Source organism: Phaethon aethereus, assembly GCF_964289735.1.
Source record: "Phaethon aethereus genome assembly, chromosome: 4".
In the NCBI taxonomy this organism is placed as follows: domain Eukaryota; kingdom Metazoa; phylum Chordata; class Aves; order Phaethontiformes; family Phaethontidae; genus Phaethon; species Phaethon aethereus.
In genome coordinates, this window is record NC_138578.1 from 43,919,905 (window position 1) to 43,932,044 (window position 12,140).

The 12,140-nt window shown below is 40.1% G+C and overlaps 1 protein-coding gene across 2 annotated transcripts in view; it reads left to right on the forward strand.

Moving 5' to 3' along the window:
- The window catches only part of GALNTL6 (polypeptide N-acetylgalactosaminyltransferase like 6), a 491,382-nt gene that overhangs the window by 403,386 nt on the left and 75,856 nt on the right, over positions 1–12,140 (forward strand). For both annotated transcript variants that reach the window (XM_081999759.1, XM_081999760.1), the window contains 2 exons: positions 3,507–3,692; positions 9,175–9,358. In XM_081999759.1, the coding sequence (XP_081855885.1) occupies positions 3,507–3,692; positions 9,175–9,358 (370 nt within the window). The remainder of the gene's footprint in view (positions 1–3,506; positions 3,693–9,174; positions 9,359–12,140) is intronic.

Here is a 12,140-nt window from a genome sequence, read left to right on the forward strand (position 1 = left end):
GTGCAAATTTTGTTTGTATACTTCTGCTTTTTTGCGAGTTGTTCTTTGAGCGACAAGGAGGAAATAATAAAATTATTCAATTATGGGACTAATTGAGTGGATGAAAACAATTTTGGGATATATGCTTCTGCCATCAAAAGATGTGCTGGATGTTTTAATGCAGGTCTTCACAAATCAGATGACATGCTGTCTGAAATGTGTGAAGATCTATCTGAAGGAAAGTGGCAGAGAGAGCTCTTGTTTGTTCCACAGAATTTCAGGTATTATTCTGGCCAAAAAAAAAAAAAATTAAAATATTTAAAATTTGAGACCTCTTTTCCTGAGTTTGCAAGGAACCCGAAACAATGAAAAAGCAGTATGAACTACCATTGATTTCATGGAGTTCAAGCTCCAATACAACTGATGACAATCAAATTATATTATTCAGCTCTTTTGTTATTTAGCAATTGTTATAAGAACAGAAAAGAATGTATCGTAATATGGTAGTTTACATCACCTCTCTCTGAAGTGTTTTCCTGAAGAGATAGGCACTCAGCTTCCAGAATTTGCTCACTGCAAGATGTGAAAGGAATGAAATTAAGTCCTTTGTATGAGACTGAATGTCACTGAATTTATTTGGCCCAAGACAAGCAATAACAATCAGAATGCATGAAAAGAGTGTGTTTGTATTAGTTCATTTAAACATCAGTGGCCATATTCAGACTGTCTATTGCAAGGGCCTTACCTTAGCCATTGTGACACCTAACTGGTGAAGGTCCAGTTCTGGTGTGCCTTGAATTTCTATTCAGGCAACAGAGAGCCTACCAACACCATGAAAGAGCTTAGGTTGTCCAAGTAAGGCTCCTGCTTCTCTCCATCAGAGAATTTAGGTGCTTCCTTGGTAGCTGCCTTCATGTACAAAGAGAGAAGTTGCCTAGAACGAGCTCATAGGGAATAGTAAAGCAACCGTATCTGATACATAGCCAAATTCAGAGCTACATAGTAGGATCCTCTGATCAACTGGAATCTCATCAGTGAATCCATCTCTGAGGGTAGGCAGGTGAAGATGGAAGGCTTGCACTATGGTCAAGGCATTAAGTGCTTGATTGCATAGTTGGAGATCTGTGTTCAGGCTGAGTACCCCGAATCTTACTAGTTGTCTATACAGTGTGCAGCAGTGTGGTCCTGCTCTTGGTGTAGGATTCCCATGCAATATTCAGTGCAAACAAACTTAAGACTCGGTGGGCAGAAGAGATCAGAGGGGAAAGGGTTAGATGACCTTAAAGGACTAAAGGAAATTTCCAGTGTCTGAGGACTAACAGAAGCTACGGTACCTAGCAGGTTAGGCTTGATTTACTTTGGAAATATGTAATATCCTGTCACTTTGAAACTGTTTCATTTTTCATGGCTATAAGATGATACAATTTACAACATAGAAAAAAATGCAGATTGACAGCCCTAACAGCCTTTCTTATATTACCTGCAAGGTCTTTGTATTTTTGTTTTTAAGGTCTATTTCCCTTCTTCTGTATTCCTACGCTATGGGAATAGCCTCAACTGAGTTCATAAAAACAGGAAAATAGTTTGATAAATATATGCTTTAGGCAGTCTTGCACATGGGCACAAAATTATTGAAGACTTGATTTAATCTCAGTTTAGTCACAGTACTGAATTGTAGCTGGTACCTAAAATGAGTCAGAGTGGCACACAGCCCATGTGCCATGAATATGGTTGGTCATGCAAAGATCATCATTCAAAGACACGGTACATCTCTTGTCATTGTGACTGTTGGGGCATTGCGTTGGTTTTTATTGAGCATGTAAGTAGCAAGATAGGATTAAAAAAGGGATACATCTTTTCTTCTTATTTCATAGAATCATTTAGGCTGGAAAAGACCTTTAAGATCATAAAGTCCAACTGTAGGTGAACCAATTTCAGAATTTAAATCTGTGTATTCTACAATCAGTGCAGAGTAGAAGACAAGAACACTTAATGTTTATGTGAATATCGTTTAATTTTTTTTGTCTCAGACTTGGCCTCTCTCACTTGCTCTAATACTTCTCCCAAGTAGTACTATGAACACAAACCGCTCTCTTGACTCAGCAGGTCTCCAAAGCTGGAGACTGTTCTCTAATCCTTGCAAGACGATGTGCCCAGGTCTCAGGCCACTCCCTCTTCTGTGTCAGCATACACCAGGATTCCTCAGTGCAGAGAAGCATCCCATGCAGTGCTCTCCCACTCAATGCGTATAACTACACGCTAATGTTTCTACTCCCTCCTAATCTGCAGGTAGATTTGGAAAGTCTTGTGCGTTTGTCAGCTGGGAAGAAAAGGAGCAGAGACAAGAAAGAGCAGGAAGTTCTACATCAGTGAAGCTTAATTTTATTTTAACACAAGGTTCTGTACTCTTTGCACTGTGACTTGTCTGCTTATTGCCTTTGATCTATGTACCAGCCTTATAAACTCGAGGGTACTGCTAAATGATAGTCCTTTCAAGTAGTCCCTAGCAAACTTCTTGCAATCTCTAATGATGCAAGGTCTGGATCAAGGCCTGTACTGACCACATCAGTCCAAAGAATTAGTAGCTGATGTAAGAAGCAATCATAACCTGGCACACCCATTGCAGTGAGACTTAGCTTGCAAGCATCACTAAATGTGGCTTGTCACCAGTGTTAATTATTGGAGACTAAGCTTATCTCTCCCTCTTTCCCTGCCAAACGTAGTTGTCAGATTTTTGCAAAATGATGAGTCTGACAAGCTGAGGTGTTACTTCAAAGACAAAATATCAGTATTTCTGTTGTAGATGTATTTAGCAAGGGGCAAAACTGCAGTGTGTTTTTTGTTGTTTGGATTTGTTTTATGATTCTTCGTGTGTCTTTCTAGTCAGAAGGAAAAAAAATTCCCAAAGGTGCTGTTTTGTGGCACAAACAGAGCCAGATTATGCAGATAAAAGAATCTATCAACTGCTCTACATTTGCAGTTTAATTTTATTAGGAAGTCAGCTGTCTGTTTGCTTCACGCTGGTATCCAACTATTAAGATCTTCCTTCATGTCTGTTTCCCTTCCCATTACAAAACCAATCTAATCGTGCTAGTTTAAAGGTTACTTTTTAAAAATTGCTTTCCACGCATAGTTCTTCATAATTAGTTGATATAGGAAACCCACTTGGAAAGGGCACTGTTTATAAAACGGCATGCCAGAATGCTTATCTGGCCTTGGGCTGCAGGAACCAGAGGATAGATGAATATCCTGCAGTTGTTTTGGCCAAGATTATATTGTGGATGGCAGACTGCCAGTAGCAACTGCAATAGAAGGTCCAGAGTGTTAGTGTCTTCCTCTATGTGATAAAACAGAGAATATTTGCACTTTCAGAACCATCTCAGAGAGGATTTGTGGCAGATTTTGGAGGACTTGAAGTGACAAGAGATGGAAGTAGATAAGCTGCTTGCAGGTTGTATGCCAACCTGTCCTTCTGTTGGCTCCTCCAGGCCTGGCACCACTGACGCTTTTTTTGCCCTTCTTTCTAGAACATTTAAAAGAGAAGCTGGAGGAGTACATGGTCCGTTTTTCCAAAGTGAGGATTGTACGTACCAAGAAACGAGAAGGGCTCATTCGGACCAGACTGCTAGGAGCCTCGCTGGCTAGAGGAGAAGTCTTGACATTTCTGGATTCCCATTGCGAAGTCAACGTGAATTGGCTGCCTCCCTTGCTTAGTAAGTGTATGAGCGTTCATCAGCCATTAAAATTAGAGCATACAGCATAGCTTAAGCAATCAAAGCCATATCCCTCACTAAGCAGGACATACACTGTATAGGAGTATTCGGAGTTGTTGCTGCCGCATCTGAAGAGTCAGTATGAGAGAGAACTCGGAGAAATGTGAGCAGCTCCATTTTATAGTTCTTGTGACTGAAGAACTGGTAAAATTTTGACGTACCACTTTGGCCTATTAGAGTGAAGATTTATTTTAGTATTATTACTACGACTACATACACTGCTAAATCTAGTATTATGCTATGCCCTTACTGTACACCTGAAAACTTTTGTTATGCAGGTATTGTACTCCTTCCTAGTCCTCCACATTCCATTAAAAAAGCTTTTGCTGTAAATGTATCCAAGACCTCAGAGTTAAATCCAATAAAAACTGCATTCACAATAGGAAGCTCAGAAAGAATGATTTGCTATTGACTGCTTTGCTGGATTCCAGCTGCAGCTGCCAAAGCTCCATTAGTCAAAGGAATGGAAAGAATCAATTGTTGTAGTCTAGGATTTCACTTCAGGAAACAATGTCCCCTTTTCTACCTGACGACATGCAAAGTGTATGTGCTTTGCAAAGTGAGTGCTTTTTTGCTAGCAAAAGGAAAGTAAATTTCTGAGTTTACTATTAAAGAAATTTATATTAATTAAAAGAGTATGTTGTAAGTATATGACAGGATAGGGCTTGACAAATTAATGGTATTGGTTTTTGAATTTTGTTGCTGGGACTGGTTTGGCCACACAATAAGCTGATAAAGTATTTGCAGCCAAGAAGAGATGCTGTTCTGCTAATGAACTATCACTTGAGACAAAAATAAATTCTAGTAATTAGGTTTTTTTCAAATCACTAACAATATAACGTACAAAATTTCATATCAAATTACACATATAGCTTATCCCCTTGTTACCACTTTGCTCTTAATCACTACAAATAACCTCTGTGTTGTCATGTAAAGCACAAATGAGCAGAGGGAAATAGAAGTTTCAACAAGCCTTCCACACGCAGCCCTGACAAGTAGCCATTAAACACTCTGGCGTATTCTACAGCCACCTTTCCTCTGCTGATTTTGCCCCACCATGCATAATACATTGCCACTAATGAAAAAATCTCAAGAAGATTCTCAGTCTAGTCCTCTGAAATCTTTTGCTAAGTTACTGCAGATGAGACTTAACCCTTCTATTTTGCTGACTTAGACATGGGGAAATTGCACGTTGCAAAAGCAGTTAATTTTCTTGCTTTCTGATCTGAAATGAAGGTACATCTAGCTGGGTTTCACCCTGCGAAAACTTAAAAGTAAATAGAATGGTCACAAAGGGTTCACAGTTGCAGTTAGGTTGCAGTTGGGTATTGAGCTGATGATTGCAACACTCAGCCTCAAGCCAGGAAACTGGAAAGATGAGAGAAGCTTCACCAGGGACCAAGTCCCAGTTCTCCTTACTTCTAAAGTGGAATGAGATCTTTCTTGTTCCACACGTAGTGGAAATACCCTTAGCTAACCAGCCAGAGGATGTAGAAATCAATCTTGAGGAGCACTGGCGTCCAGGAGCATTACATGAAGGACAAATAGAGAACGAATACACAGCTAGTATATATAAGGATACTCTGTGCCCTGCTTTCCAAAAGGGATGAGAGAACTTTCTCATAACCATTGGGTGGCAAATATTTACTATACTGAAATCAGATGACACATAGCTACTAATTATAGTAAAGTTAATATATTTTTGTAAGTATTTATCTAAAGGTCTATCTTGTGATTCACTCAATGCTGCATTTGACTGAATATCACTCAAGGAAACCAAAACAGAGGATATATTGGGTATTTATTGCTTTGAAGCTGCCCTATTTTAGCTCTGATCGTATATGCTATGTGTAGTGAGAAGTCCTCAACAAGAGCCCAGTTCAGCCCTGCTCTGGAGTGAAGATTGCCAGTCTTCACTGAGAGGGGCAGGTTTCAAACCAGGTTTCTCCACTCTTCCAAACCTTTCTATTTTTTTTCCCCCCCCCCCAAAATGAGACCTTGCAAGTTGGGGGGGAGCCAAGAGCAATCACTTAAAGACAATTCTCAAAGTTATTTAGGCATCTAACATATTTTCAGAAATCACTATCACTTTTTAGACCAAAGGAAGACTGAGTTGTTTCAGTACTTGTTAGGTATCTAAATAGCTTTGTGGAGTTGAGCCATAGCTGTTGTCAGTTACAGTCCTTTGTTTTGTTTTCTTAAGAACAGGTGCAAAATGGCTTTTCTTTATTTTCTTTAAACTTTATTTAGTTTATTTATTTAGCTTAAATGGGCTTCTAAATTGAGATAAGCCACTCTGAGATCTCAGAGAGTTTTGCCTGATGTTCACTGAGCAGGCAGCTGCAGTCATGTAAAAATGTTGGCAAACACAGCTGTTTCTTATCACTCCTCAGTAGTATAAAGTCAGCAAAAGGAAAGATGTGAGTTGGGCTCCAGCTGCTGTAGTTGAGAGTCTGGTGTAGTGTGAAGTCACAGTTACCGCAGGTAAGAAACTGAGCGGCAAGCCAGCTGAAAGATGGAGGCACATCTTTCCTTCTGCTGGTGTCGCTGCGGGAGCAGTAAGAGGGGAGACGGACAATAGATCAGTAGTGCCATAGGCTACCAGAATTAGGTTTGTCAAAACAGATTTTTTTTCCTGACCAAGACTTAAAACTATATTGTGAATAGATCATGCTTAGCAAGTTGCCAAGACACCTGCTAGCTATAGCTGTCCATCTCCGCAAGATTTATATGAGGCATTACTTGCCAGTGGGGAGACGGAGCACAAGTACCTATGACAAGTCCGATAACAAGAGATAATTTGCTGAGCCACTCAAATGTTGTCACCATCTGTAATCACATATTTAAGTAGGAAAATAAGAGTATTCGCAATGTGGCATTGTTACTTGAACCAGGCCAATTTGAAACAGGCACTTGAAATTAAAAGGGTGCATCTTTCTCATAAAGATGAAACCTACATTTTTGAGATAGTGGCTTATCCAATATTGAAAACTTCTGTTTATTGTCACTTTTGCACACTTTGCTTGATAGTAAAAGGGATGAATTCAAATATGTATGTATATATTGCTTAAAATTGCTAGGGAGAAAGCTCTGAGCTGTTTGCTTTTGATCCCATGCTTTCCCTCAAGTCTGCAAGATTTTTACATGTACGATGATGCTTATCTGTCTGTTCTTCCCTTTATCTGCAGCATATGTGCATTGAAATAATTTCAGACCAGTATGAATTTGTGAGAGGATGATGAGTAAAGGCAACAGAAAAGAAAGGGTAAAGCATTTCAGCTATGACTTTCAAACTCTCGCATTAGGAGCAGGGCGGGTAAAGATCAGTGGCTGGCACAGGCAGCAGTATGCTCACATCTGTAAAGCTATGATACTAGCACTCTTGTGAAATGCAAGCTAACCCCACAGCCCTTTTTTCCGTTTCCTAAATTCATATTGGGGCTGCATTTGAGCCTAAGAAGTATGTATGCAAAATTCATTATTTTAGGCAAACTGAAAGATACATTGAGGCTGCAGGTTTGATTACTCTGCCTTTTGGTGTGCACAACTACAAACACTCTGGTTCAAGATCTTCCTGTGGTTCCTCATCGTCTCTAAAACAGTTTTGGGGCTGAGAAGTAAGTTCTGCAGGTACACACAAGAACAGGAGGTAAGCATCATCTTATTAGCAAAATAAAAATCTTGCAGAGTTGTAGGAAGAAAGACTGGGATTGAGTTTGAGCATTGCTATAATAACTTTCTCTCTGGCTATCTCTGCGTGTGACTTGGAGATTTCTAATCCTTCAGTCTATTTAAAGGCAGCAGCTTTTAAAGATCAAGAGAAGGATGCTAATGTATTATGATTCTACCTTTGACCTGCTCCAGCCAAATCAATCCCATTTAGTTTCTCTCCTCCAATCAATTTAGAAGGGGGGGATCAGAGACAGATTATTATAAGCCCTATAACTATTAGCAGGACCATCACAGGAAAGAGATTATGTAAAAATGACTTTACATAATGATTACAGATAACACTACACAGTATATCAGTGAATGTAATTATATTTGGCAATAGCAACAGTAATGCAGCCATTATGTCCGAGATGAGTTTCCTAGAATTTTGTGAGAGCCTATGCTTTAAATTTATTTCACTATTAAAGGGTAAGGATGTAAAAACCTCCTGAACTTCCAGGCACAGTAATTTCTTACTAGCAGTCAGTATTGTTCCCTCCTTTGGACGGTCTCTAAACAGCAACTGAGAATAGATAGGAAAACTACAGCTGTTTGGCTAACATAATCTTTTTTCTTAGTTTCAATCCTTCAGAAGCAAGGAAGCAGAATCCGTTTTCTTAATCATTACACCAGTATTACCTGCCTTCCTATCTAAGTGTTCATTCCACACACAGCCCTCTGATTTTTTTAGGGTATTGTCAAGCACCAGTGAAAACTAATCCTTAAAAACAAGTTTTCCACATAAACCCTACAATGTATTACATTTTGTAAAGAATCTAGGCTACCATTTGGAGAAAAAGCTTTATTATACTTGGAATTTTGAGATTTTGCTTTTTCAAGGGTGTATGGGTAGTTTTTCTACTGTCCTTTTATGCCAACACAGCTACAAATTTTCCCTCTACTTCCTTATTCCAAGCCATTATTCTTCTGCCTAATTCTTGCAGCTGGAATATCTTCTTTACTTTTCTTTCTTTTCTGAGGAGCTCTGTGGGATTAAGCAATAGGATTCACTGAAGAAGACTCAAGCCCACCCTGCTCTTACACTAGAGATAAGAATTTGATTTAGCCTCACAGTTCTAACTTAAAAAAAAAAACAAACTAACTCCTTTCTTTAGGAAACAGCTGAGTAAGAATAGTACCGTGGGCCCTTCTTTATATCTCAAAGATTGGTACAAAAAAAGGACACAAGCCCTGTTTTGTTCCTCATGTTGGAGTTTGCCTTTAATTTGTAGCATTTGATCTCAAAACTGGTGCACACTAGAGCCACAGGAACAGCAGCTGAATGGTTGCAAGGGTTGAGATTCACATTTGGGAACACAAATCTCTCTCGCAGGAGCTTGCCATACACACTCCCCACAGCTTGAAGGAGTATTTTTACATTTTGCTTGCTGGCTCGTTCCATAACTGACAGATTGGGGACAGCTCAGAGTAGCAAAGTGCCAGAGATATAGATGACTGGACTCCTGTGGGTCTCACAGGGATATGCCTCCCTTTAAAGAACTGTAAATGCTTCTAATCATTGCCCAACTGCATTAAGTCTGCTTTAGATAAAGGTTTGATACAGATTTGAAAAATGAAATGATTTGGGGGCCGTGGGGAACAAAGCAAGCAATCTTCAAACGTCAGAAAACCTGTGGGATTCGCTTTGCAGTAATATGATAGATGGCTTGACTAGACATGCCGTTTCCTATTTTCTACTTTCATTTTTCAGACCAGATTGCACTAAACCACAAAACCATCGTGTGTCCTATGATCGATGTCATTGACCACAATCACTTTGGCTACGAGGCACAGGCGGGGGATGCCATGCGAGGAGCTTTTGACTGGGAAATGTACTACAAAAGAATACCGATTCCTCCAGAGCTCCAGAGAGCTGATCCCAGCGACCCCTTTGAGTAAGTAGCAATAAAGGGGAGAGTGGGAACATGAAGCAGTACAAGCAAAGAAGGTAACTGTAGCAGAAGAATCCAAGCCCAGAAATTTCCATGTAGGCCACTTGGTACTAATGAAAGGTAGTAGAAGCAAACAGCTTCTATACAGGTTTATAAAACCTCAAAACTAGGAAAAAGATCAGGGCAACAAGCTGCAGAATTCACAGGCTGTGCCTGGAAAGACAAATCTTCCTAATGTTTCCTGGCCCAGGAAACAGGCACATACTTGTAGTTAAGAGGAAGTACTGGCACTGGACAAGGAGTGAATGTGACTGCAGTTATTCTGTTTACTCCACAGAGCGCTTCCTGAACAGACTTTAGCTTAATGTTTTCTTTGCTGGAGATTGATGCAATACATGCATCAATAGCTGAATCCGCATTCTGCCAGCAGATGCTTTGTTTATGACTGCAGATATTGCTACTATATATGTATTGCTATAACTTAAACACAGGGTTGTCAAAACTGAACAGTGTCAAGCTGATTTGTAAATAATATCTGGTAAGCCAGCCTCCAATCCCAGTATTGTATAGATCAGCTCATTCACAGGAATGATCTTCTACTCTTCACAAAGGTAGATCCTCTTTCCTTTTCTTTTTTCTTTTCCCTTTTTTCCTTCTTTTCCCTTTTTTCCTTCTTTTCCCTTTTTTCCTTCTTTTCCCTTTTTTCCTTCTTTTCCCTTTTTTCCTTCTTTTCCCTTTTTTCCTTCTTTTCCCTTTTTTCCTTCTTTTCCCTTTTTTCCTTCTTTTCCCTTTTTTCCTTCTTTTCCCTTTTTTCCTTCTTTTCCCTTTTTTCCTTCTTTTCCCTTTTTTCCTTCTTTTCCCTTTTTTCCTTCTTTTCCCTTTTTTCCTTCTTTTCCCTTTTTTCCTTCTTTTCCCTTTTTTCCTTCTTTTCCCTTTTTTCCTTCTTTTCCCTTTTTTCCTTCTTTTCCCTTTTTTCCTTCTTTTCCCTTTTTTCCTTCTTTTCCCTTTTTTCCTTCTTTTCCCTTTTTTCCTTCTTTTCCCTTTTTTCCTTCTTTTCCCTTTTTTCCTTCTTTTCCCTTTTTTCCTTCTTTTCCCTTTTTTCCTTCTTTTCCCTTTTTCCCTTCTTTTCCCTTTTTCCCTTCTTTTCCCTTTTTCCCTTCTTTTCCCTTTTTCCCTTCTTTTCCCTTTTTCCCTTCTTTTCCCTTTTTCCCTTCTTTTCCCTTTTTCCCTTCTTTTCCCTTTTTCCCTTCTTTTCCCTTTTTCCCTTCTTTTCCCTTTTTCCCTTCTTTTCCCTTTTTCCCTTCTTTTCCCTTTTTCCCTTCTTTTCCCTTTTTCCCTTCTTTTCCCTTTTTCCCTTCTTTTCCCTTTTTCCCTTCTTTTCCCTTTTTCCCTTCTTTTCCCTTTTTCCCTTCTTTTCCCTTTTTCCCTTCTTTTCCCTTTTTCCCTTCTTTTCCCTTTTTCCCTTCTTTTCCCTTTTTCCCTTCTTTTCCCTTTTTCCCTTCTTTTCCCTTTTTCCCTTCTTTTCCCTTTTTCCCTTCTTTTCCCTTTTTCCCTTCTTTTCCCTTTTTCCCTTCTTTTCCCTTTTTCCCTTCTTTTCCCTTTTCTTTTCATTATTGTCATGTAAGAATCAGCTGTGATTAAGCTGCATCAGCAGAGAGAGGACAGACAGACAGACATGGTTCAATGAAGGTCCTTTCCAACCTTAGTGATTCTGTAACGTGACAAAGTCTCTCAGACAGCGTGCATCCCAGCAGGGCTGGCAGCAGGACTGGCTCTGATGCTGTCTGTAGCCCTGGCTAAAACTCCAGCTGGCTGCAGGTTTTGGCAGTTTAAAAACTCCTCATTTTCCCCCTCCCCAAAACAAAACCTGGAAACAGCAGCAACAGAAAACCTGTGTGTCTGTCTCAGACTCTGCACTACTTTGAAGTAATGGATCTGATTCATGCAGAAATTGACCCTTACATCCAGGGAATGACCAGTTCTGTACAGGGAGGAGTAGGTAATTGCAGCATTCGGTGGGCTTATTTTCATTATTCTACTTGTTCCTTTTTACTTATCTCCATCTAGGCCCATCAGTCTTCATCTTGCTTTGGCGTAAGTGCTGATGAAGTACTTTCCATCAGCTGCCAATGTGACCACTCCACAACATAGATGCAGCTCGTGCAATCACATAACACTCCGGAGTTGCTAGAGCCTCCGTTGGTCCTCCACGAGCCTCCCTGGTCCTCTGAGCAGCTGTAATTTCTTGATGCTTCCTGAAAGTCACCCAGCACATTGTATAGTTTGGTTCGGCATTCAAAGCTTGTGTATAAGTAAAACTTACATATTTCCGGTGTAGCCACAGGGTCACTTATCAGCCATTTCACACATTTGCAGTTTGTAGGGCGCGTCTCTCAAAAACAAGAGAGGCCTGAAGAGGAGGTACTTGTAGGAAACTTTCTAGAACAGAGGAGGCTTTGTGCAGCACAGAACAGGTGTGGCAGTTTTGCATGAGCTGTTGGTACAATCAGCATGGCAGCAGTTGATACCCACCTTGCCCTGCTTGCAGTCCTAAGACACACAGATAAATGGCTTTGCAAGGAGCAACATCTAGGACAAAGCAACATGAAAAGCTCTTGTAATCTGAGTAGTCCTCTCCCCAGAAAGGTGGAAAGGCTTCCCCATTCTTACGTAAATTAGTGAGAGTCTTGCTTTCTTTTCCCCCATGACAGGTTCCACGGCAGAGTGATGCAGGTGGAAGAGCAGCATTGCACGTGGAACAGCCACCTCCGTCCCCACACAGGGC